Genomic DNA, 27,919 nt, shown 5'->3' on the forward strand with positions numbered 1-27,919 from the left:
CTATGGATAGTCAGATTAATATAATAGTTATATCAAAACGTTGACATGCTTTGCAAGAAAAACGATTTCCCTAATAATCCTGTTTACATGGACACATCTGAAAGGCTACCTTTTGGCACTCTGATAAATGTAGAAAATCGCCAATGAAAATATACATTTTATCACGTTATTTTTGGGAAGCATATTTGATTCTGAATTGGGACTTGTACAGTTTGTATGTGAAAACTACTTCTAAGACGCATACATTCAGTTGATCCAAACTCTTTCGACTTCACTAGCGCTAATAAATCGCATTATTGTGAGCATGTAACTGTACACAATGTCGGAGGGAAGTCTCACAGGCTCCCCTATGGCAGATAAATAAGGATGTACATGTAAACAAGTGAATAGCTGAGAGGAGCCTTTCTGAAATAAAAGGGCCACAGTTGATTTACAAATAGCACATTTTATGCAACACTATTACACTAACCTCTATCACGATAACGTGCTGGGTTGAGGTTTTACTCTCCTCATCAACAGTGATTGGTTGTTCATCGTTCCATGTGTCGTGTCCCACTGGCTTCACAAAGCTCCTGTGGCCTCCAGTGAGATGTCCTTCACCTGAGAGTGTGATTGGGGGAAAAGAGGTGGTTAGGTTAGGGGGGGGGTTAATATCTTCTGTTTATCAGGGGGAGCTGCAGCACCCCTACTTCCCGTGGTTATATTGACACTGTCTAGAATTGGCAAGGATGTAAGGTAACACTTCTCAACTTCTTGATATACTATTTATTGATTATGTATTATGTTCCATGTATTACATTGTTTTCATTGAGTAAATAATAGGAAATGCAGTAAATCAACATTTTGGTTAGAATATGATAGTGTCTTTGTGCAAGATGGCTAAGTAATCATACTAGGGAGCAGGGCGACATACAATGAGCTATATACAAGCATTTCGCTGCACCTTCGCTGCACCCGCATTAACATCTAAATATGTGTATGTGACCAATACAATTTGATATTAACTGCGACAGGCCGCGCAGCCTCAGACTTCTGCAAAATGTACCTCTTGCCATTCCTCTGTATCGGTCGACGACTTTGACACTACTGGGACGACTGGCGAGAACGCGCTCTCGTATTGTCCTCTCTGCGCGCTCCCGTGCCACCTTCAGTTCCTGTAGCTGTAGTTTCCTCCGTAATGCTTTGTTCTCTTTCTGGCTTTGAGTTATTTCCAAACGAAACACCGCATAGTCGTCGTCTACGAGTTTACAGATCTCTGCCACTGCTGCATTCGCTAGCACCTCCAAGATGGAGGCTATTTGAGTGTGAAAACCCATACAGTTAGCCATTGTTAGCGGCTAACTAGCGATACCTAGATACATCTATCAACCAAGTCCCGTCTCCAATGCGAATTAAATACTGCCTGGTGTAAGTACCTGATGCTGTGCCGTTAAATTAGTCATATGTTTCAGTTCCATGGTGTTAATAAATGTCAAACTTGGTACCGCTATGAAACGGTTGTGACTAGATGGAGTACAGCTGGGGACGAGATGTACCATTGAACTACCGCGAGAGTTTGATCTGACGATGAGCCGGATATCGCTTAGATTTACTCAAATTAAAAATCAGGATCACGCCAGCTTTTGTTACCTCTGGTTCTTTCAGCCAGCCCTGTGGGGAAAGGATAGGGGCCGAAAATAAGGTCTGAGGAAATAAACTATAATGTATCAAATTAATCGTCAGCGCACAGATACAATATAACCAAGCCAATTTGTCCTGCTAAATGCCAATGCAGCCTAAATGTGGTATTTCAAATAACCCCCCCACCATTCTGCACAAAATCTTTATTCAGACAGTTGGAACACAAATAAATAATCATAACATTTAAAACTATATCAATATACAAATATATACAAAAATAAGACTATCAAAAAGGAACAGAGAGATACAAATGTGTTGATTTGTCACTCAAGCGTCAATACATTACCCATCCCGGACACTGTCAACCAAGAGTTAAGACTAAACCAATTCACCTTGGGTGTGCAGACTGGTTTTATATGAACGATTTCACACAAACCAGAAAAAAATTCAACAATATGTCTGACATATCTCCCTCACTAACTTTAAACATCAGCTATCTGAGCAGCTAACCGATCGCTGCAGCTGTACACAGCCCATCTGTAAATAGCCCATCCAATCTACCTACCCATATTGTTTTTATTTACTTTTTTGCTATTTTGCACACCAGTATTTCTACTTGCACATAATCATCTGCACTTCTATCACTCCAGTGTTAATTTGCTAAATTGTAATTACTTCGCCACTATGGCCTATTTATTACCTTACCTCCTCATGCCATTTGCACACACTGTATATAGACTTTTTCCTATTGTGTTATGGACTGTACGTTTGTTTATTCCATGTGTAACTCTGTGTTGTTTGTGTCGCACTGCTTTGAGTTAGGTCGCAGTTGTAAATGAGGACTTGCTCTCAACTGGCCTACCTGGCTAAATAAAGGTGAAATAAAAATGAAACAAATAATAAAACTATATATTCACAGTTATGAATGAATTGTGGTTTATTTGGTAGCATTTCATAGTGTGACTGATTTTACTAATTGCTTTAGTACTGTACATAGTTAGAGGTGTGCTATTTGATAGATTGCCCCGCTCCCCTACCTCGGGCTTCCAGTGAGGTCAACCTACCCCCATCCCCTCCCCATCTCGTACTTCTGATTAGGAGACTTTCCCAGGCAGTAGCCTGCCTAGCTCACAAACTAGAATCAGGTTTGTGAGCCCACTCCGACAAGGTTAATTGACCCACAGTCCCACACGGTGACGTGATATCATTGACGTGACGTGCAAATGTGCAGGTGCCCCGTGCCTCCCCCGGCAATGCCCATGTTGCCTATACCTAAATCCACCACTGTCTGCACATTGTTTTCCTGCCTCTAGCTAATATTGCCATAGCAAAAGTGATATCCAATCATATCATGAACTCATACATTCCTGCTTGGACGTGTTATGAGTTCATGATATTTTGATGTGCTATATTTGCTATATTGTCAATTAAGGTGACCAGATTTTGGAAATAAGAATTGGGGAAATGTTTTTTTTTCTTCACTATGAATGACTTGATTAGATAACTCATGATTTGGATATTTGGGTTCGACCATATCATGGGCTGGTGCTACACCAGGGGAAAATGAGTTGGCGGCGCTCAGTGATGTGGGCTGGTGTGGATAAAATGCCAGGCCCGAATTCTTTGTCCCAGTCTGCCCCTGAAAAAACCCATCACACTCCTTCAGTCACATTCCAATTCAAGTTACATCCCTACTAAACAGGCTCAGGGGCCTGTGAGGGTAAAACATCCTTTAGCTAGATTTATTGCAATGCCTCGGCTATAGACAAAAGTATGGATGAAGTGAATTTATGCACTCGATCTACCATATGGGTCAAAGTGCACCAACCACTCCTCCTACTTCCTCAGGTATTACATCTGCACGTACTTTATGCGCCACCCCAGAGATAACCCCCTTGATAGGCGCTCTGCTTTGAAGATACATACACACAACATTCCACTCATATCATCTTGAGGCCTAATGCACGCTTCTTCTGCTCCATTGACAAGCAACAACAACAAAAATTGTGACCCTTACTGACACCACTTCACCCAATGCCTCATGCATGACATTTATCGAGACTTCAAACGGATCTCCCAGGTTCCATTAGTTCAAAACTCTCACTCAGACTAAAAACGAGTCTAGGAGTTTCTTATTTTCCACTACAACTTTACTTCTCTTGTTTCCTTTCTTGTTCTCCACTGTAACCCAATAACAACGTGATTTGTCATTTATTAACAGATATGATCACCAATGTTTTTTGTACATAAAGGAACAAGTTTCACCTGATTATGCCAAATAATGTTGTGGAAAGGGGTGTTAAAGGCGTTTTTACCAAAGAGGGACATTATATTTGTTATGACTAGAACATAGCCAAAACCAAATTCAGAGGGGAAATATGGTGTTACACTTCAATTAGTGTTTCAGCTATCGGTAAATCCATTTGAATTCAATCACTTTTTGATGGCATCCCTTTTTATTTGAACAAAATCCATGGTAGAAGTGCTCAAAAAGTAAATTTTTGGATCTGAATACCAAAACATTCAAGCAATAAAGGTGCCCAAAGTTTACCCATTTTGCATACCCCACCATACCATGAGAATTCCACGTTTTCATCACTGGAAAAGATAGACGGTTGAGATTGATATACCAAAAGCTGACAAACAGGGTTGTCAAACTATTTTATAATTTCTGGAGATTTATTTAATATTTTAAAATTAAGTATTAATAAAAAAGTAAATTATCTAAACCTGTAATCAGATTTTTTTCATATTTGCATTTTAGCCTATTTTACATAATCTAAGACTTTTTGTGTTGTGCCCGCCGTCTGAGACACAACATGCTCTTGAATACAGGGTGGTGTCATGTTTTGGATGATAAATGTACTAAAATGTAAACTTTCAAATGGTACCACAAAGATGGTTGGAGGTCCACACATCTGAGAATGTTGACATGAATGGGAATATCTGTTTCAAATTATACTGCCAATCCTCCATAGGAAACCTATTGAAATATTGATAATAGAATAGACATGACCATTTAAATTGACATTAAACGGTGGGTGGACTGAAGGTCATAGTTGTGGTAGTAATTAGAAGTAAAAATGTCAATTGCAGTGGTCTGAAGGAATAGGTCTGTTCTATGAGTTATATTTCTATGATTAAAATGACACCCACCCTGTATTCAAGAGCATGTTGTGTCTAAACTGACGGTGTCTCAAAACTCAGATAATGTGAAATAGGGTCCAGGCTGCAAGATTGGAGTTTACGCGTCACTTTCTGACAACTTCTTCCATGGGAAAACATGTACAGAAAGTTATGTTTAAATCATAAGGGATGCTGTCAAAGTGAGTCAATTCAAATGGATTTACTGTGCCAGCACACCAAACAACAAGTCTGTATCATGTGAGAATGTGAGCGTACCCAGAGCGTACCCACTCTAAGACACTTCACATGATAACCATAAAATGTCAGCTAAACTAAAGAATGGCTCCCAGATATCCCCAGTGCACACCTCAAGCCACACTGCTACGACTTCTCCACGTTGTGGATACTCCTATGTTTGATAAGGTTACTCTGGAAGGAGAAGCTCTTGTAACATAGTTTGCACTTGAATGGCCTCTCCTTGGTGTGAACTGTCTGATGCTGCTTGATATATTTAGTCTTAGCGAAGCGCTTCCCACACGTGGGGCAGGCGTATGGCTTTTCGGCGTCTGTCCTAATGCTCGGCCTCCCACGTTGTGGCACAATGACACCAGAGGAGGTAGAAGCAGGAGCCACCACCCTCAGGTGGTTAGTCTTTGAGCTCCCTCCTTGACCTCTAGTCATTGTTTGGGTGTTGTTAGGATTATGTGATGTGTTATAGGCTAGGTACCTCTTGTGGTGAACGCCAATCCTGGCCCTGTCTGTATTGGTGGGGTAACCATGAGGCAGCTGAGGATGGCTAGACCCAGGCCTTCTATGAACCCAGTCACCAGGCATTAGAGAAGACAGACTTCCTGTTAGACTATCACCAGGGAGGCTTCCCACCGCTCTCTGTGAATGCTGAAGCCCAGGGTGACCTGCTCTGTTCATCGTGGATACTGTGGTGTTTGTATCATAGGAACAGGAGGGTCTATCTCTACTAGCCCCAGGCCCTGCTTCATCCCTGCACTGAGACTGTGAAGAGAAGGGTCTGGGCTGCGGACTGGATCCCTGACTGGAGCCTCTGTCTCTCTGATGACCACCAGGACTGAGGTTGTTCAGTCCACCTGTCCACTGGTTGTGTTCTGTGTGGTGGTGGAGTCTCTGTCCCTCGTGGTTCGGTCCTGGTTCTAACTCGGGAAGGAAGAGCGATGGCTCCTGATCCAGGGTTCTGATCCGGGGCCAGAGTTTGTGACCAGACGCTTCAGAAGTCCACTCTCCCTCGCCAGCAACACCGGATTTCAGCAGGTCCTCATGGACTGCAGACTGCAAACAACGATTGTACAGAAAAGCATACAATTTTATACAAGAAACTCTTTGCTGTGAAACATGACATTCTAAAATGTTAACCACAGTCAAGCCCATCTCTCACACTGTGATTCAAGTACGTAACAATATGGAGCCATTGGAGTTTATTATAAAAAATGTCCTTATGTGTTGATTAAAGAATTGAGTATGTTTTGGTTTGACTGAGTTAAGGGAAAATCTATATTATTGAAAGTCAGTCAGCACAGACTCAATTTTGTATTTAATTTAAACCTAATGGTGATACACTCACATTTTTTTGTTTAACCTTTATTTAACTAGGCAAGTCAGTTAAGTACAAATTCTTATTTACAATGACGGCCTAGGAACAGTGGGTTAACTGCCTTGCTCAGGGGCAGAGCAACAGATTTTTACCACATAATGTGAAGTACAGTACTTTTATTGCACAAAGTGATATGTGACAAATAGAATAACTTCTCACTATGGTAACACTTAACCTTTTCTTTAAATCTGGTACCATCACTTCGATAAAATTTATTTCTGAATATTTTAGAGAATGTTCAACATTACACACAGCTTCACTACTTCCTGTCAAGTAAACATGAATTAAGGCACTATCATTTCCTCGTTATAAAACACCAGCATCAAACAACATGATAAGGTTGTCACTCTTCATCAGTGAAGCATTTTTACAGACACCATCACACCAAACATCACCATATCATCTACTCTGCCTCATACTCATTCTTTCCCCAGTTCACCTCATCCAGTTTCCTACTACATCTGAAAGCTCCTCTCTGAGAACCTCTTCCCACAGTGCATACAGGCAAACAGCCTCTCTCTCATGTGGACATTCAGGTGCATCTTCAGCTGGTAAAAAAAAAAACCTCCCAAATGGATTCCCATCCACTGACCTCAGCCATGTCGCCTCTGGTATTGGCCTGCTCAATGATGTCATCCCCCGGGGCCTTGGCTACACCCATCTGGGTCTGGGAATCCAAGATGTCTGCCCAGTCTCCTCTGTTAGCCTCCAGCCAACCACCTGCAGGAAGAGGTTAGAAAATAGACGTTTAAAAACATGGCAGAGACAACTCTACATATGGGGACCGTACTTGTGAACTTTTGCTTAGACCATTGTTTAATCCATCAGTCTAAAATGGCTAGCTGCTAGCTTTTCTCATAGGGAAACCTGGCCAAATTAGCCACAACGCTGTGGAAGGCCAGCTGAGCATATAATTATATCCGTTAACAAAATAACAAATCAACCCATCAGACCTTAAACGGTAGAGCCGCCATCCATTCACATTTGTTCAATAGGTCAATTTGGCCAACTGCTTGGTTGAATTTGTTACCCATGGTCTAAGCGGAGTAGTGGCGTCATACACTAAAGTGGTCTACTCCAGATGTTGGCATATGGTGGCTGTGAGTTCAAATCCCATTCGGGGCAAGATTATTTTTAAAAGAGAGAACCCTCCACTGCTGGCCATCAAGTGAAATAGCCGATTATCAAAATGCATATAAAGACATGTACACTTAATTGTACAAGGTTAAGTAACTTCGCCTATATTCATTGTAGCGACAAATATTTCTGTATTAAGCCTGTTTTATAGCAAGCGTTTTGGTCTGAGTGACTATAAGTTGTGAAGCCAGGAGAAGGCTAGGCTTCACCTCAGTGGATTCCTGGAGAAGCTGCGCCCTCACTGGACACTTGGTGAACCTACCCAGACAAGTCAATTTATACTTTGTTACACATGAGACAAGGAACGCTAGATAATGATTCTAAAAACGCATAAAAAATGTTGTGTGCCCTACCCTACATGTAGGCAAGTGTACACAACCATGCAGCCTCATATGCTAACATATGTTCAGGTCCTAGCAGTATGTTTGTGAAGAAGGTTGAAGAAAGGCCTCGCTCCTTATGAAATGAATTCTTAATTTTTAAAGGTGATGACTGCACTTTTCTTCTCAACACAATACCACAATGAATGTTCACATGTCAAAGGAAAAATGATGACTCCATTGGGGATTTAAACTTAAATCGCAAGCTGTGAAAAGTGTCAGGAACTAGGCATCTTACACTGTGAGCCAATTGTCCAGACCCATTTTTGCATGTGATGCAGTTTGAGTATCGGAATGTGTGGGTGGACTCCTGGTAAGGATGCTTTAGGGTCGTTCCACCTCAAGAGGATTTTGACACCCACCATCTCAGATTGTGCTGAAATAGTTTTTGTTGTTTGAAACAGATTAGCATTCCTGCAACATTATTTGCTTGAAATATAATTTCAACTCTGAGAAATGAAGCTAATTGATTGCACCCAAAATTGGCCATTTTAATTTATAGGATTCATATATTGTTCAATAAATATAACACCTAACATCCGATTTGGACCAAACTTTTTTCTAACAATAATTTGAATATGAGGAATCCAAATAAACTGTCAAACACCACCCATGGACCCTCCACACCAATTCCACCCAAGTGAATTTGGTGATCCCCCCCCCCCCCCATTCAGAGAAACTTGTCTTAAGTTGTTAGGTTTATGTCCATTCCTACATCCTGATATTCCTGTATGAAGGCTATATGTATTTCTCCATACCTTGCTCCCCCATCTTTAGTCCACTCAGCAGATCAATGCTCTCTGGTCTGTCTTCTATTGTCTCCTCTTTGACCAGCAGCAGATCAGGCTTCCCATCCTCCATGTCTACTGACTGTAAGAGATAGAGTGAGAGGATGTTGGATTAAGAAATTCGCTATGAGTACTATTCAAACATGGCGTAGCAGTGCAGACGTGGTTTGTCGTCCTCTCGTTTACTTTTTGTATTTTTCGTCTTTTTTTGTATATATTTCAATTTATTTTTCAATCTATTTTCCATTTCTAAATTAAATATACCATCCGGTAACCCGCCTCACCCAATGTGACACGGATCCGCAATTTTTTTTACACCTTATAGCCAAAACCTCCATCAGAAGCTGCTTCGCGGCTTCCCTGTTCCATCTTTTGCTGTTCAGTGGACCCTATGATCACTTGGCTACATAGCTGATGCCTGCTGGACTGTTCATTTATCACGGTACTCCACTTTGTTTACTATGGTTTATCTGTCGGCCCCAGCCCCGAACTCAGGCCCTGTGTGTAGTTTACCGACCCTCTCTGCCCATTCATCGCCATTTTACCTGTTGTTGTTGACTTAGCTGATTAGCTGTTGTTGTCTTAGCTAGCTCTCCCAATCAACACCTGTGATTGCTTTATGCCTCGCTTTCTGTCTCTCTCAAATGTCAATATGCCTTGTATACTGTTGTTTAGGATAGTTATCATTGTTTTAGTTTACTGCGGAGTCCCTAGTCCCACTCTACATGCCTCAAATACCTCCTTTGTCCCACCACCCACACATGCGGTGACCTCACCCAGTATAACAAGCGTATCCAGAGATGCAACCTCTCTTATCATCACTCAGTGCTTGGGCTTAGCTCCACTGTACCCGCACCCCACCATACCCCTGTCTGCACATTATGCCCTGAATCTATTCCACCATGCCCAGAAATCTGCTCCTTTTATTCTCTGTCCCCAACGCACTAGACGACCAGTTTTGCTAGCCTTTAGCCGTACCCTCATCCTACTCCTCCTCTGTTCCTCGGGTGAAGTGGAGGTTAATCCAGGCCCTGCGTGTCCCCAGGCACTCTCATTTGTTGACTTTTGTAATCAAAAAAGCCTTGGTTTCATGCATGTTAACATCAGAAGCCTCCTCCCTAAGTTTGTTTTACTCACTGCTTTAGCACACTCCGCCAACCCTGATGATCTTGCCGTGTCTGAATCCTGGCTTAGGAAGGCCACCAAAAATTCAGAGATTTCCATACCCAACTACAACATTTTGTTCTGTCATACTTTCCAGGTCTATGCCCAAACAGTTCGAGCTTTAATTTTTAAAATTAATCTCTCCAGAAATAAGTCTCTCACTGTTGCCACCTGTTATAGACCCCCCCTCAGCTTCCAGCTGTGCCCTAGACACCATATGTTAATTGATTGCCCCCCATCTATCTTCAGAGTTTGTTCTGTTAGGTGGCCTAAACTGGGATATGCTTAACCTGTTGAGGGTAGGGGGCAGTATTTGCACGGCCGGATAAAAAAACGTACCCAATTTAATCTGGTTATTACTACTGCCCAGAAACTAGAATATGCATATAATTATTGGCTTTGGATAGAAAACACCCTAAAGTTTCTAAAACTGTTTGAATGGTGTCTGTGAGTATAACAGAACTCATATGGCAGGCAAAAACCTGAGAAGATTCTGTACAGGAAGTGCCCTCTCTGACCATTCCTTGGGCTTCTTGACTCTCTTTATTGAAAATTTAGGATCTTTGCTGTAACGTGACACTTCCTACGGCTCCCATAGGCTCTCAGAACCCGGGAAAAAGCTGAATGATGTCTTTGCAGCCCTTGGCTGAAAAACATTAGCGCCTTTGGTAAGTGGTCTATCAGAGGACAATGAGACTGAGGCGCGTGCACGAGGCGACCCCATGTTTTTATTTTCTCTCTCTTTGAACGTAAACACGGTTTCCCGGTCGGGATATTATCGCTTTTTTACGAGAAAAATGGCATAAAAATGTATTTTAAACAGCGGTTGACATGCTTCGAAGTACGGTAATGGAATATTTAGATTTTTTTTGTCACGAAACGCGTCGGGCGCGTCACCCTTCTTTACACTTCGGATAGTGTCTTGAACGCACGAACAAAACAGAGGATATTTGAACATAACTATGGATTATTTTGAACCAAACCAACATTTGTTATTGAAGTAGAAGTCCTGGGAGTGCATTCTGACGAAGAACAGCAAAGGTAATAACATTTTTCTTATAGTAAATCTGACTTTGGTGAGGGCTAAACTTGGTGGGTGTCTAAATAGCTAGCCCTGTGATGCCGGGCTATCTACTCAGAATATTGCAAAATGTGCTTTCACCGAAAAGCTATTTTAAAATCGGACATAGCGAGTGCATAAAGGAGTTCTGTATCTATAATTCTTAAAATAATTGTTATGTTTTTTGTGAACGTTTATCGTGAGTAATTTAGTAAATTCACCGGAAGTATGCTAGTTCTGAACGTCACATGCTAATGTAAAAAGCTGTTTTTTTATATAAATATGAACTTGATTGAACAAAACATGCATGTATTGTATAACATAATGTCCTAGGATTGTCATCTGATGAAGATCATCAAAGGTTAGTGCTGCATTTAGCTGTAGTTTGGGTTGATGTGACATTATATGCTAGCTTGAAAAATGGGTGTCTGATTATTTCTGGCTGGGTACTCTGCTGACATAATCTAATGTTTTGCTTTCGTTGTAAAGCCTTTTTGAAATCGGACAGTGTGGTTAGATTAACGAGAGTCTTGTCTTTAAAATGCTGTAAAATAGTCATGTTTGAGAAATTGAAGTAATAGCATTTCTAAGGTATTTGAATAACGCGCCACGGGATTCCACTGGCTGTTACGTAGGTGGGACGATTTCGTCCCACCTGCCCTAGAGAGGTTAACACCCCAGCAGTCCTACAATCTAAGCTAGATGCCCTCAATCTCACACAAATGATCAAGGAAACCACCAGGTACAACCCTAAATCCGTAAACATGGGCACCCTCATAGATATTATCCTGACCATCTTGCCCTCCAAATACACCTCTGCTGTTTTCAATCAGGATCTCAGCGATCACTGCCTCATTGCCTGTATCCGCTATGGGTCCGCGGTCAAACGACCGCCCCTCATCACTGTCAAACGCTCCCTAAAACACTTCTGCGAGCAGGCCTTTCTAATCGCCCTGGCCCAGGTATCCTGGAAGGATATTGACCTCATCCCGGCAGTCGAGGATGCCTGGTCGTTCTTTAAAAGTAATTTCCTCACCATCTTAAATAAGCATGCCCCTTTCAAAAAGTGTAGAACTAAGAACAGATATAGCCCTTGGTTCACTCCAGACCTGACTGCCCTTGACCAGCACAAAAACATCCTGTGGCGGACTGCAATAGCATCGAATAGTCCCCGCGATATGCAACTGTTCAGGGAAGTCAGGAACCAATACACGCAGTCAGTCAGGAAAGCAAAGGCTAGCTTTGTCAAACAGAAATTTGCATCCTGTAGCTCTAACTCCAAAAGGTTTTGGGACACTGTAAAGTCCATGGAGAACAAGAGCACCTCCTCCCAGCTGCTCACTGCACTGAGGCTAGGTAACACGGTCACCACCGATAAATCCATGACAATCGAAAATTTCAATAAGCTTTTCTCTCGGGCTGGCCATGCTTTCCTCCTGGCTACCCCAACCCCGGCCAACAGCTCCGCACCCCCGCAGCTACTTGCCCGAGCCTCCCCAGCTTCTCCTTCACCCAAATCCAGAAAGCAGATGTTCTGAAAGAGCTGCAAAACCTGGACCCGTACAAATCAGCTGGGCTAGACAATCTGGACCCTCTCTTTCTAGAATTAGCCGCCACCATTGTTGCAACCCCTATTGTTGTCTGCTCAACCGCCCTAAAAATTAGAAAGCTGCCACGGTCATCCCCCTCTTCAAAGGGGGTGACACTCTAGACCCAAACTGTTATAGACCTATATCCATCCTGCCCTGCCTTTCTAAAGTCTTCGAAAGCCAAGTTAATAAACAGATCACTGACCATTTCGAATCCCACCGTACCTTCTCCGCTGTGCACTCCGGTTTCCGAGCTGGTTATGGGTGCACCTCAGCCACACTCAAGGTACTAAACGATATCATAACCGCCATCGATAAAAGACAGTACTGTGCAGCCGTCTTCATCGACCTGGCCAAGGCTTTCGACTCTGTCAATCACCGTATTCTTATCGGCAGACTCAATAGCCTTGGTTTCTCAAATGACTGCCTCGTCTGGTTCACCAACTACTTCGCAGACAGAGTTCAGTGTGTCAAATCGGAGGGCCTGTTGTCCAGACCTCTGGCAATCTCTATGGGGGTACCACAGGGTTCAATTCTCGGGTCAACTCTTTTCTCTGTATATATCAACGATGTTGCTCTTGCTGCGGGTGATTCCCTGATCCACCTCTACGCAGACGACACCATTCTGTATACATCTAGCCCTTCTTTGGAATCTGTGTTAACTAACCTCCAAACGAGCTGCAATGCCATACAACACTCCTTCCGTGGCCTCCAACTGCTCTTAAAAGCTAGTAAAAGCAAATGCATGCTTTTCAGCCATTCGCTGCCCGCACCCGCCGGCCCGACTAGCATCGCTACTCTGGACGGTTCTGACCTAGAATATGTGGACAACTACAAATACCTAGGTGTCTCGCTAGACTGTAAACTCTCCTTCCAGACTCATATCAAACATCCCCAATCCAAAATCAAATCTAGAATCGGCTATCTATTTCGGAACAAAGCCTCCTTCACTCAAGCCGCCAAACTTACCCTAGTAAAACTGACTATCCTACCGATCCTCGACTTCGGCAATGTCATCTACAAAATAGCTTCCAATACTCTACTCAGCAAACTGGATGCAGTCTATCACAGTGCCATCGGTTTTGTTACCAAAGCCCCTAATCCCACCCACCACTGTGACCTATATGCTCTAGTCGGCTGGCCCTCGCTACATATTCGTCGCCAGACCCACTGGCTCCAGGTCATCTATAAGTCTATGCTAGGTAAAGCTCCGCCTTATCTCAGCTCACTGGTCACGATAACAACACCCACCCGTAGCACACGCTCCAGCAGAGATATCTCACTGGTCATCCCCAAAGCCAACACCTCCTTTGGCCGCCTTTCCTTCCTGTTCTCTGCTGCCAGTGACTGGAACGAATTGCAAAAATCGCTGAAGCTGGAGACTTACATTTCCCTCACTAACTTTAAACATCAGCTATCTGAGGAGCTAACCGATCGCTGCAGCTGTACATAGTCCATCTGTAAATAGCCCACCCAATCTACCTACCTCATCCCCATATTGTGTTTATTTACTTTTCTGCTCTTTTGCACACCAGTATCACTACTTGCACATCATCATCTGCTCATCTATCACTCCATTGTTAATCTGCTAAATTGTAATTACTTCGCTACTATGGCCTATTTGCCTTACCTCCTCACGCCATTTGCACACACTGTATATAGACTTTATTTTTTTTCTATTGCGTTATTGACTGTACACTTGTTTATTCCATGTGTAACTCTGTGTTGTTGTTTGTGTCGTACTGCTTTGCTTTATCTTGACCAGGTCGCAGTTGTAAATGAGAACTTGTTCTCAACTGGCCTACCTGGTTAAATAAAGGTGAAATAAAAATGTAATACAAAAAAATATTAACATTTTAGTTGATTTGATACTATGCAAACGTGTTAGTTGATTTTATTTTATTATTTGACACTCATTCACGGTTTGATCATTGAAAGACATGGCCCGTGTCCGAATACCCATATTTGCATCCTAAATAGTAAGCGGTTTGAGTATACGAAAAAATTAAAGTTTAATAGTATGCGTCGTTTCGAAAATCGAGTATACTTGAAATGCCTGAATGTCATAACGCTATTGTTATTTTACTGCTGCTGTTTAACAAATAATTGTATTTTCTACTTAACACTTATTTTTCTTAAAACTTCTTAAAGCATTGTTGGTTAAGGGCTTTGAAGTAAGGATTTCACTGTAAGGTCTACAACTGTTGTATTCGGGCGCATGTGGCAAATAAAATGTGATACTTTTTTGGGCTTTGACAACAGCTGATCAATTAGATATAGGGATGTGCAACCGAAATCAACTAATAACAGGAAACAACGCAGGCAAAACTGATCCTAGATCAGCACTCCTACTCTGAGAGGCTCTCTGGATACAGGCCCTGACCTAACACCATACAGACAGTAGTTCACAGTGGGCTCACCTCAGTGAGACTGTGTGTGGTCCTGTGCTGCTCAGCTCGTTCCTCTGTGGGTTCAGGAGGAGGTGTACTCTGGTTGTCCTCCATAACCATGGTCCCCTCAGGGTTGTCCTCCATGACCATGGTCTCCTCAGGGTTCCCCAGACCCTCCTCACACCCCTCCTCCTTCACCAGCAGCACCTCCTCCTCCTGGTAGAGACAGGTGATACAGATTACACCGACACACACTCCCTCAGGTACGTACACAAAGATAATAAACACACTTTCAACATGGAGTGTTTACCCATCCCCACTACGTTTGAGTCCTATACTCTAGTTACAGAATGACTTCATTGTTGTTAAACCCATCAGATGGACATAAATATGATGATGTGGGTAAATAAGTGTCAGCTATGATAAGTCAAAAGTCATCATCAGACAAACCCGACTAAACTATTTTGACGTATATAGTAGTTTTTTTTGTATTTTTTCCTACCACCCATCACTTAATTGCAGTAAACTAATGGACAACTTCCAGCTTATACATACTACATACATTTTACAGACATAGTATATTTGACATTAGTTCTCTTTTTTTTGGCCCATCCTTCAGCTACCCCTCCCATCTATCCCTGAAGACCATCCCGTTTTGATTTCTAATTGCCATATATTTTTCAAATGTGCTGTTTTACCAAAGTTCTGAACCTTTCTATTCTCATAGTTTCTACAATTGTCAATGAATGAACATTTTTGCTAAGAGTATTATTATATTTTTGATTGATTGACTATGACTTTTAAAATCACCCAGCAGTGCTATTTGCAGAGTTTGCACCAGGTAAATGTAGCAATTATTCAGCCATTCCTGAACCTGCGACCAAAATCAAGCTACATATGGGCAATACCAAAACAAGTGATCTAATGATTCTGTCCCTTTGCAGCAAAAACTATTCAGACCCCTTCCCATTTTCCAGATTTTGTTATGTTACAGCCTTATTTTAAAATTGATGAAATTCATATTTTTCCTCATCAATCTACACACAATACCCCATAATGACAAAGCGAAAACAGGTTTTTAGAAATTTTTGAACTTTTATAAAATAAAAAAAATCAACTGAAATACCTTATTTACATAAGTATTCAGACCCTTTGCCATGAGACTCGAAATTGAGCTCAGGTGCATCCTGTTTCCATTGACCATTCTTGAGATGTTTCTACAACTTGATTGGAATCCACCAGTGATAAATTGATTGGACATGATTTGGAAAGGCACACACTTGTCTATATACGTTCCCACAGTTGACAATGCATGTCAGAGCAGAAACCAAGCCATGAAGTCGAAGGAATTGTCCGCAGCGCTCCGAGACAGGATTGTGTCGAGGCACAGATCTGGGGAAGAGTACCAAAACATTTCCGCAGCATTGAAAGTCCCCAAGAATACAGTGGCCTCCATCATTCTTAAACGGAAGAAGACTCTTCCAAGAGTCTCTTCCTAGAGCTAGCCGACCGGCAAAACTGAGCAATTGGGGGAGAAGGAACTTGGTCAGGGAGGTGACCAAGAACTCGATGGCCACTCAGAGAGCATCTGTGGAGATGGGAGAACTTTCCAGAAGGTCAACAATTTCCTCAACACTCCACCAATCAGGCCTTTATGGTAGAGTGGCCAGCCACTCCTCAGTAAAAGGCACGTGGCACCCCGCTTGAAGTTTGCCAAAAGGCACCTAATGACCATGAGAAACAAGATTCTTTGGTCTGATGAAAACAAGATTTAACTTTTTGGTCTGGAGGACACCTGGCACCATCCCTACGGTGACGCATGGTGGTGGCAGCATCATGCTGGGGATGTTTTCAGCGGCAGGGACTGGGAGACTAGTCAGGATCAAGGGAAAGATGAACAGAGAAAAGTACAGAGATCCTTGATGAAGACTTGCTCCAGAGCGCTCAAGACCTCAGCCTGGGGTGAAGGTTCACCTTCCAACAGGACAACACAGGAGTGGCTTCGGGACAAGTCTTTGAATGTCCTTGAGTGGCCCAGTCAGAGCCCTGACTTGAACACGATCTAACATCTCTGGAGAGACTTGAAAATAACTGTGCAGCGACGCTCCTCATCCAAACTGACAGAGCTTGAAAGGATCTGCAGAGAAGAATGGGAGGAACTCCCCAAATAAAGGTGTGCAAAGATTTTAGCGTCATACCCAAGAAGAGTCAAGGCTAATCGCTGCCAAAGATGCTTCAACAAAGTACTGAATAAAGGGTCTGAATACTTATGTAAAATGTAATATTTCCATTTTTTTTTAAATAAATTTGCTAACTTTCAAAAAAACAGTTTTGCTTTGTCATTATGGGGTATTGTGTGTAAACTGATTTGAACTATTTTAAAATAAGGTTTGTAACATAACAAAATGTGGAAAAAGTCAGGGGGGTCTGAATACTTTCTGAATGCACTGTAGATAGATAGAATGTTATACACAGTGTGTATCTATTGGTTGCAAGAATTTTGTATAATAATTTAAATTGAAAGACTCAACGTTTCAAGCACAGCTGGCACATAAACCATGTGCCATGGAATCGGTACATCGAAAATATATTCTCAACTATTTTGCAACCTGTATGGCGCATCTGTCAATTTTTTTACCCTAAAATGAAACTGGTATGCTTTTATTTATCACAATTTTCTTTAATCAATTTTGGTCTTTAATGACCGACAAATTCCTTACCTTCTTCCACTTGCCTCGTCCATTTTTGCGGTAATGCTGCAGTTGGTTGTAATTTTGGATAGAGCAGACACTTCGATATTTTTGTTAACTGCATGTGTGAAATAACTCCACCAGTACTATTTATATCATTTACAAAGATTATACTGTTTTTTGTGTTTTTTTTTTAAATTTATTTATTTTTAATCAATTAATATACAGTATTTGAGTTTAACCATAATATTTTGTAATATTTGTTCTGTCTTTTCTGGTGGATTAAACTGAAATAGCAACCAGCTTTCTATGGCTTGTTTTAAAAATAGTGATATATTTATATCGGTTATAAAGTGCTGTTGTGTGATTTATATGATCAGATGTGATGTATATTAAAGAGGGTCTCAATGAAAGTCAGAATTAAAAGTCCAATGTTTTGTTTATTAAACATAAACAAGTTAAATAAACCAAATAAAAAGCACACATACAAACATCTCAACTACAAATCTGAATGAACTTGATAAACTGCATTCATTTTCTCATTAAAAGTGTATTGGGGAAAAAAATAAGTAATTCAATGTAAGTGATGAAATAGGCATTTGTGATCATTCTATAGCCACCCCCAGCTTGATTTTGTTTCATTTGAGGGACCTAGGAATTTTGTTTTGAAGCTCATTTCCTGCAATTCTACGTAGTTTAACAAGACTCATTAAATATTTTAGGTAGGCTATTTATTAATAATAATAATAATAATAATAATAACAACAATAATGGAAAAGGAAAATAAAGTCTAGACCCGATTTCCCCAAATGTTATACCGCTACCAAATGTTTTATCATAATAATTTATATGAACATTAAATGTAATTATACATATTATATTTTACAGAAAGTGAATTGATCAATTGATAGCGAGTCACACATTGTATAAGATTACTTCCCAAGCAAAGTCCAATTTCTTTGACTCCTCGACTAAAGGTTGTAGCTAAGCTTCTGAATGTCAGGCTTATATTTGCCTTATATATACAAAAATGTCTGGGCCTTGCACTTCAACGCTCTCAGTTGTTGCAGAAATTGACCAACTACTGCTGTTTACTTTGTGCATCTACATCATCTTGCTGAGTCTACCTTTAATGCAGGGTTTGATGTTAACGTCAGAAGCTATTGAGTGGAATGGTTACTTTCTATGTTATAGAGTGGAATGTTTTTTCTGCTGGTGTATCCTGAGGTATCTCCTCTCTGAGAACCTCTTCCCGCAGTGCGTACAGGCGAATGGCCTTTCTCCCGTGTGGACCTTCAGGTGCATCTTCAGCTGGTGCTGACGGGAGAACCTCTTCTCACACTGGGGGCAGCTGTAAGGTTTCTCCCCTGTGTGGACCCTCTGGTGCCTCTTCAGGGTGCCAGCCTCAGCGAAGCACATGTGACACTGGGTGCAGCTGAAGGGTTTCACCCCTGTGTGGACCCTCTGGTGGATCTCCACCTTCTGGGGGCAGCTGAAGCCTTTGTTACAGAACATGCAGAGGAACCGCTTTCCTTTACTATTGACAGATTCTGATTCCCCTCCCTGAGCCTGGGCTCTTGCCCTGTTGTTTGAGTTCAATACCTGATTCAAAAGGACATGGCCGTGTGAATCGGAAGGCCCCATCGACGTGGACACTGGGTTGCGATCCCTGAACACGTGTAAAGGGGAGTGGGTCGCAACATTTGGATTTGTCTCTATGATTTCCCTGTAATCTAAGAAATCTCTGCCCTGTGAGTGTCCGTCTCCTAGGTGACTATCTGCATTCCATGTGGAAGGAGTGTCGCCCTCCAATTTCACAGTCAATTCATTTACAACCATAACCTCCCCTTTCTTGTCTTGGCACCCTTCAGAGTATACATTACTACTGTACCCTTTCCAGTCCCCTCTAGACAGATCAGTCTGTGTCTCTAAACCCAAGGGCATGTTGCTATGGTCCATCTCTGAAGTGTAAGAACAAGACGGATCATCACCACCAGTGTCTAACGCGTTACCATCAACATCTCCACGAGAATAAACTGTCCTCTGGCTCTGGTGAAATACTGGTAAATACTCTGAACCAGGAGCAGGAGGACAGCCCAGTCTCCCCAGGGCCAGTCTCTCTGGGTCTGATATGTCGTCAGATCCTGTGTGTAAGAGCCTGTGTGTTACAGTTAAAGTCTTGGTGTCGGACTCTGACTTGAGAACGGCGTTCGGCGTTCCACTGACCTCCGTGATGCTGCGTCGGCTCCTGGGCTGCGCTGGGGTGGTGGGGTCCTCCGTGGCTACAGGGGGCGCTCCAGTCTGGATGGCTCTGCTGTCCCGTGTGTCCTCCTCTCCTTCAGACTTCTCCAGTTTGACCCCAGGACCTGCAGCCTCTGCATTCTGACACAAGAAGAGGGGCGGTTATTATCGGTAGATGAGTAGAATTGGATAACAATGTCGTAGGGAAGTCTAAAAAAAATCCCCTATGGCAAGTGAATAGCTGAGGGGAGCCTTTCTGAAATAAACGGGATACATTTGATTTACAAAGTAACACTTTTTTTATGCAACACTATTAAACTAACCTCTATCATGATAACGTGCTGGGTTGAGGTTCCACTCCCCTCATCAACAGTGATTGGTTGGTCATCTCTCCATGTATTGTGTCCCGCTGGTTTCACAAAGCTCCTGTGGTCTCCAGTGAGATGTCCTTCAGCTGGGAAAGTGATTAGGGGAAAATATACTTTTTAGGTTAGCTACTGTCTGCTCAACGGTATAGACCCCATTCTGTGTTTGCAAACATTGCTGCACCAGGGCTATGTGCAGAATGTCAGCAACAACAACAACAAAAATGATATGTTGCTTATGAATGCATTTCACACTACTTTTGGATTATAATTGTATTTTAAGGCTTGCATGAATGTCCTGCTAAATATAATGTTTGTGTCATCATCGCAAATAAACTGCATTACACTTAAAAAAATTATGTCTCTTTCGGCTAACTTTGCCACCCTCTACAGTGCATTCGGACAGTCTTCAGACCCCTTGACTTTGGCCACATTTTGTTAAGTTACAGCATTATTCTAAAATGGATTAAATCGTTTTCCCCCCATCAATCTACACACAATACCCCATAATGACAAAGCAAAAACAGATTTTTAAATTTTTTTTTGCTAATTTAATTTTAAAAAAATATCAAATTTTCATAAGTATTCAGACCCTTTACTCAGTACTTTGTTGAAGCACCTTTAGCAGCGATTACAGCTTCAAGTCTTCTTGGGTATGACGCTACAAGCTTGGCACACCTGTATTTGGGGAGTTTCTCCCATTCTTCTCTGCAGATCCTCTCAAGCTCTGTCAGGTTGGATGGGGAGTGTCGCTGCACAGATATTTGCATGTCCCTCCAGAGACCGGCCTCTGGCTGGGTCACTCAAGGACATTCGGAGACTTGTCCTGAAGCCACTCCTGCGTTATCTTGGCTGTGTGCTTAGGGTTGCTGTCCTGTTGGAAGGTGAACATTCGCCCCAATCTGAGGTCCTGAACGCTCTGGAGCAGGTTTTCATCAAGGATCTCTCAGTACTTTGCTCCGTTAAATCTTTCCCTTGATCCTGACTAGTTTCCCAGTCCTTGCCACTGAAAACATCCCCACAGCATGATGCTGCCACGACCATGCTTCACCGTAGGAATTTTGCCAGGTTTCCACCAGATGTGACGCTTGGCATTCAGGCCAAAGATTTCAATCTTGGTTTCATCAGACCTGAGAATCTTGTTTCTCATGGTCAGAGAGTCCTTTAGGTGCCTTTTGGCAAACTCCAAGTGGGCTGTCATGTGCCTTTTACTGAGTGGCTTCCGTCTAGGCCTGATTGGTGGAGTGCTGCAGAGATGGTTGTCCTTCTGGAAGGTTCTCCCATCTCCACAGATTAACTCTGGAGCTCTGTCAGAGTGACCTTCAGATTCTTGGTCACCTCCCAGACCAATGCCTTTCTACCCCGATTGCTCAGTTTGGCCGGGTGGCCAGCTCTAGGAAGTCTTGGTGGTTCCAAACTTCTTCCATATACGAATGATGGAGGCCACTGTGTTCTTGGGGACCTTCAATGCAGCAGACATTATTTGGTAACCTATCCCAGATCTGTGCCTCGACACATTCCTGTCTCGGAGCGCTACGGACAATTCCTTCGACCTCACGGCTTGGTTTTTGCTCTGACATGCACTGAGGGAACTTATATACACAGGTGTGTGCTTTTCTATATCATGTCCAATCAATTGAATTTACTACAGATGGACTCCAATCAAGCTCTCAAGGATGATCAATGGAAACAGGATGCACCGGAGCTCAATTTCAAGTCTCATAGCAAAGGGTCTGAATACTTATGTTAATAAGGTCTTTAAAAAAAACTGTTTTTGCTTTGTCATTATGGGGTAGTGTGTAGATTGACGAGGGAAAAAATATATTTAATACATTTTTGAATAAGGCTGTAACATAACAAAATGTGTAAAAAGTCAAGGGGTCTGAATACTTTCCTTATGCACAGTATGTCAATGAGCGTTAGCATTCTAACAGCTGCATCCACAATAGTAATTTTGCAAAAAAAGACCACAACCAAAGATAATCTTAGTGCCTTTTCAAGTAATAATGTAAACATTGTACGCAAATATGTTTTCGTTTCAGGCTCCTCCATCTCCACTAACTGAAACTAATTGTATGGATTTTCCCCCTAATAATAATGTAAAATTAACATCTGTACAGAAGGATTCATGTGAAGGCCAAATTACAGAGGAGGAACTGCTTGATGCAATTGGGGCCTTTAAGGATGGGAAAACTCCAGGGCTGGATGGCATACCAGTGGAAGTATACAAAACATTTTTTGATATACTCAAAGGACCATTATTAGCATGTTTTAACCACTCCTATATAAATGGTAGATTATCAGACACGCAACAAGAAAGTCTGATATCATTATTACTGAAACAGGACCCAAATGGTATATATAAAGATCCAGTCCATTTAAAAAATTGGAGACCTCTTACACTTCAGTGTTGTGATGCAAAAATCCTAGCAAAATGCTTGGCGCATAGAATTAAAAAAGTATTGTCAGATATTATTCATCCTAATCAGACAGGTTTTTTACATGGATGATACATTGGAGATAATATAAGACAAGTACTGGAAACAATAGAATACTATGAAATATCGGGGACACCAGGCCTGGTTTTCAAAGCCGATTTTGAAAAGGCTTTTGATAAAGTATGACTGGAGTTTATATATAAATGCCTAGAATATTTCAATTTTGGGGAATCGCTTATAAAATGGGTTAAAGTTATGTATAGTAACCCTAGGTGTAAAATAGTAAATAATGGCTACATCTCAGAAAGTTTTAAACTATCTAGAGGAGTAAAACAAGGTTGTCCACTATCGGCATATTTATTTATTATTGCCATCGAAATGTTAGCTGTTAAGATTAGATCAAACAATAATATTAAGGGATTAGAAATCCGTCGCTTAAAAACTAAGGTGTCATTGTACGCCGATGATTCATGTTTTCTTTTAAAATCACAATTACAGTCTCTCCACAGCCTCAGAGGATCTAGATACTTTTGCTATCCTCTCTGGATTAAAACCAAATTATGATAAGTGTACTATTACGTATTGGATCACTAAAAAATGCAAATTTAGTTTACCAATTAAATTGTCTGACGGAGATGTGGACATAATCGATTTACAAATCCCAAAAGAAAGAAATGATCTCACTCCAATACATTTTTATAGAAAGTTAGCAAAAATAGATAAGATCTTGCTACCATGGAAAGGAAAATACCTGTCTATTTGTGGAAAAATCACCCTGATTAACTCTTTAGTCATATCACAGTTTACCAATTTGCTTATGGTTTTGCCTACACATAGTGACCTGCTTTTTAAATTATATGAACAAAAAAATATCAAATTTTATTTGGAACGGCAAGCCAGATAAAATTAAAAGGGCCTATTTATATAACGAATATCAATTTGGAGGGCAGAAATGATTAAATATGAAAGCATTAGACCTCTCACTAAAGGCATCAGTCATACCAAAGTTATACTTAAATCCAAACTGGTTTTCTAGTAAATTGGTACGAATGTCTCATCCTATGTTCAAGAAGGGCCTTTTTCCCTTTATTCAGATTACACCTGCCCACTTTCGGTTGTTTGAAAAGGAAATCATCTCCAAAATATCTTTATTTTTTAAACAAGCCTTAGAAAGTTGGTTGCAATTTCAGTTTAATCCACCTGAAAAGACAGAACAAATAATACAACACATATTGTGGTTAAATTCAAATATAGTAATTGATTAAAAAAAACTATTTTTTGAAGAATTTTTTAAAAAAGGTAGAATTTTAGTGAATGATATTATAAATAGGACTGGTGGAGTGATGTCACACATGCAGCTAACACAGACATATGGAAATGTCTGCTGTACCCAAAACTACAACCAATTAATTGCAGCATTACCACAAAAATGGAAGAGGCAAGTAGAAGTGGAAAAAAGTAAGGAACTTGTATGTCGGCCCTGTATTAAAGAACATAAATGGTTAAAGAAAAGTGTAATAAATAAAAACATATACCAATTTCAATTAAGGACCAAAAAACTGACAGCTGTGCCATATAAATTGCAAAATAGTTGGGAAGAGATTTTCGATGTACCCATTCCATGGCACATGGTTTATGAATTGATACGCAAAACAACACCGGATTCAAAACTTCAATTTTTTCAATTTAAATGACTATACAAAATTCTTGCAACTAATAGAATGTTATATATATGGGGGATACAATCTTCCCAGCTCTGCAGATTCTGCTGTGAGGAGGCAGAGTCATTAGATCATTTATTTTGGTATTGTCCATATGTAGCTCGTTTTTGGTCACAGGTCTAGGAATGGCTGAAGAATTGCAACATTTGCCTAGAACTAACGCTGCAGATAGCAATACTGGGTGATTTGAAAAGCCATAGTCAATCAATCAATAATATAATAATTATTTTAGCAAAAATGTTTATTTTTAATTTACAATCTGTAGAAGCTATGAGAATAGAGAGGTTCAATTGTTTTGTGAAGAATCACAGCACAGTTGAAAAATATATGCCAAATAGAACTCCGAAATGGATGATGTTGAGGGATAGATGGGAGGGGTTGAATGGAGCTGAAGGGTGGGACTAATAACAAGATAAACAATGTAAAACATACGGGGTCTGTAAAATGTATATAGGTTCAGAACTTTTGTGATATAGCAGTTATAAATAGAAATCAAACTGGATGGACATCAGAAATAGACGAAGGACTAAAAACAAACAAAAATGAACTATTGTAAAATAGACTGTCTGTAAAATGTGTATAAGATGAATAAATTGAAGGTAAAAGCCGAAGTGTTTATTAGTTTACTCCAATTGGGGGATCGGTGGTAGGGTTTGCGGGGAATAATAATAAAGGTATATTCTTTAAAAAAGTATGTATGTCTATATTGGTATGTGTATATATGTGATGCATGCGTGTATGGATATATATATATACCCCAAAAAATATATGGGGGATTGGAAATGATGCAGACAATTACATTGATGGAAGCAATATTCTTTCCGCAATATTAAGTTGATCCACCCCTTAAAAATAAATATATATATAAAAAATAAAAAAACATTGTAAGCGTATGACGAACCAAAAAAGTATGGCTCTCGTTACAACATACTATGAGTGATTCTTCGTGGCCCTGACTGACGACTGGTTGATCTACTTTCATTCTGAAATCTACATCCAAAAGTAGCGCTCATCTGGTTAGAACACATGTATATTATTGTGTCTGCGCAACATAGTAATCAGGGAAATTATTTCATACAATATTTCATACAATCCAAAAATTGACCAGGACCCAATTCTGGGTAACACTTCTGAACACAGAGGGGAATGGGGACGACAGGCCTCTGCCTCCTTCAAATTGTACCTCTTTCCATTCCTCTGTATTGGTCGAGGATCTTGACACTACTGGGACGACTGGCGAGGACGCGATCTCGCATTGTCCTCTCTGCGCGCTCCCGTGCCACCTTCAGTTCCAGTAGCTGTAGTTTCCTCCGCAATGCCCTGATTTCATTCTGGCTTTGAGAAATTTCCAAACGAAACACTGCATAGTCGTCGTCTACGAGTTTACAGATATCGGCCACGGCTGCATTCGCTAGTACCTCCATGATGGAGGCTATTTGAGTGTGAAAAACCATACAGTTAGCCATTGTTAGCAGCTAGCTAACGTTACCTAGATATCTATCAATCAAGTTCTGTCTTCAACGCAAATGAAAGACTACATGGGGTAAGAATGTGATGCTGTGCTGTTAAATGGTCCATATTGAGTTATATTGTGTTGTTAAACGTCTAAATAACAACAATAAAAACGCTAGCGTAGAAATGTTTCATGGTCATTGACATTGTTCTTCTTCTATGAGGTTTAACGGCGGTTGGCATCCAATTTGTTGCATTACCGCCACCTACTAGACGAGTACAACTCCCGTCTACTTTACTTGAAAAAGAAAAATGTACTAAAATACCCTACCATCTAACACTATACTCACTAATTTCAAAATTATATAAAATAAAATTAACACCCCCCTTACTCCACTAATTAAATGTATTTATTCCTACCTCATGCCATCACCCTGAAAGGATGGGACATCACCACTTAACACATCCTGTAACTCTTCTGCTGTCAAGTCTCACACACCCAAATACCTCTCTGCAGCTGCCATCACAACCTAAATTTTTCTGAGACTTCTGATCCATCCCTGCAGTATAATTAATAACCATTGCTATAAATGCTAAAAATCCAATCTTACTGAAACTTTTCACTTTTTGGCCTATCCATCTGTGCTGGTATATCTCTACTACTCTCACCACTCCTCCCCCTTAACCCATCTTTATCTACTTTCTTCACTGCCTCAGCATATGACAACTTCTGCTCCACTCTAACCCTGGAAACCTCCACCTGCCTCTCTCACACGGGACATCACACAGGACATTTCTGATCCCCAGCTCCATGGACACCCTTACAATTAACACATTCCACTACTTTCCCCAATACTACACATTTCTTTGTCTCATGCCCTTCTGCACATTTTTCACACCTTGGACCCTCCCTCCTACACACTGCTGCCACATGCCCATAAGCTTGACACCTGTAACATCTTAATGTATTCGGCACATACGCTCGTACAGGATAACTTATAAATCCTAACTTCACTTTGTTGGGCAAAGACTCTTCTGTTTGCCCACTCACCACCCTGTCTGCATCGCATCAAACGACGAGCATCACACACACCGGGAATCTTTGCCCTCAGCTGGTCAACGCTTATATCTACTGCTACCCCAGGTATCACTCCTTTCATTGGTGCCCTTTTCTTGAGAACAAAACAATTCACTTTTCTTGCCCCCATTCGTTTTACTTCGAGCGCATTCTTCCTCTGCCCAACAGAAACACAATTATCACTAGACCACTTCTAGTTACCATCACCGATTCCACATGACCCATCTCTTTTTCACCCAGTGAAATCACAAATGGATCAGCCAAAAGGCAAGAGTCCACTTTTTCCATAAACTTCACTCCTACTGTCACAGACTCTTCTTCATCCTGATCCTCGGTCTCCGATAACTTTACCGCACCTACCACCTCCGATACTTCACCCTCATTCACTTCCATTTCTCCTCCTGTCTTCAGCTGCCTCTGCTTACACTTTCTATCATTCTTCTTTGACAAACCATCTCCATTTTTCACACCATTTTTATCCGACTCAAGCTCACCCTCTTCTTCCCTCACTCTCTTAGACCTCTTCTCCCTCTCTTTTCCCTCCATTCCTTCTCTGTTTTCAAAGTACACGTCTCCTTATGTTAATACTGCTGCTCCATCCCTGACACCCATCTTGTACTTGCTTTCTCTAGGGACTCCATTTTCCCCTTTCGGAGTTCTGTTCATGTCCCCAGTAACGTGCCTACAACAACGCAGCTGGGCCTTCTGACCTTCCAATACAATTCACACCAGTCCGCTTTCTCTGAAATCTCCCCAGCCCACTGACATTGTTTACTTCCATTTACACTGAAGAGAAAGGATGTTGTTCTTCTTCGATGAGGTTTAACTGCAGTTGGCATCCAATATATGTTGCATTACCGCCTCCTACTAGACTGGAGTACAACTCCCTTGTATTTTCTTTAAAAAAATAAACAAATACCCAACCATCTAACATTACACTCATGAAAAAAAAAACACCTACTCCACTATTTAGTGCTACCTCAGACCAACAACCTGAAAGGATGGAACATCACCACTTAACACACCCTGTAACTCTTCTGATGTCAAGTCTCGCAC

General features: G+C 41.2%; 3 protein-coding genes across 9 annotated transcripts in view; 1 reads left to right on the forward strand and 2 right to left on the reverse strand.

Annotated features, from left to right (window-relative positions):
* Nucleotides 1-1,575, reverse strand: part of LOC106610072 (neurotrophin receptor-interacting factor homolog) — a 437,457-nt gene extending 435,882 nt beyond the window's left edge. For 2 of the 6 annotated variants that reach the window (XM_045723125.1, XM_045723127.1), the window contains exon 1: nucleotides 1,046-1,569. In XM_045723125.1, the coding sequence (XP_045579081.1) occupies nucleotides 1,046-1,328 (283 nt within the window). In that variant the 5' untranslated portion in view covers nucleotides 1,329-1,569. Of the gene's footprint in view, nucleotides 1-1,045 lie in introns of all 6 variants that reach the window. The other 4 variants (XM_045723128.1, XM_045723129.1, XM_045723122.1 and 1 more) reach the window with 4 other exon arrangements.
* The window catches only part of LOC106610073 (zinc finger protein 214), an 844,054-nt gene that overhangs the window by 463,590 nt on the left and 352,545 nt on the right, over nucleotides 1-27,919 (forward strand). The gene's annotated exons all lie outside the window — the stretch shown is intronic.
* Nucleotides 3,817-27,706, reverse strand: LOC106610125 (uncharacterized). The gene is made up of 7 exons (XM_014209296.2): nucleotides 25,517-27,706; nucleotides 20,133-20,263; nucleotides 19,795-19,950; nucleotides 14,909-15,094; nucleotides 8,646-8,757; nucleotides 6,963-7,090; nucleotides 3,817-6,048 (listed from the first exon to the last, which is right to left on the reverse strand). Exons 1-7 carry the CDS (start codon nucleotides 25,797-25,799, stop codon nucleotides 5,128-5,130), a joined length of 1,917 nt encoding a protein of 638 aa, XP_014064771.2. The 5' UTR covers nucleotides 25,800-27,706; the 3' UTR covers nucleotides 3,817-5,127.

The sequence above is a fragment of the Salmo salar genome, chromosome ssa08 (genome assembly GCF_905237065.1).
Source record: "Salmo salar chromosome ssa08, Ssal_v3.1, whole genome shotgun sequence".
NCBI lineage: Eukaryota > Metazoa > Chordata > Actinopteri > Salmoniformes > Salmonidae > Salmo > Salmo salar.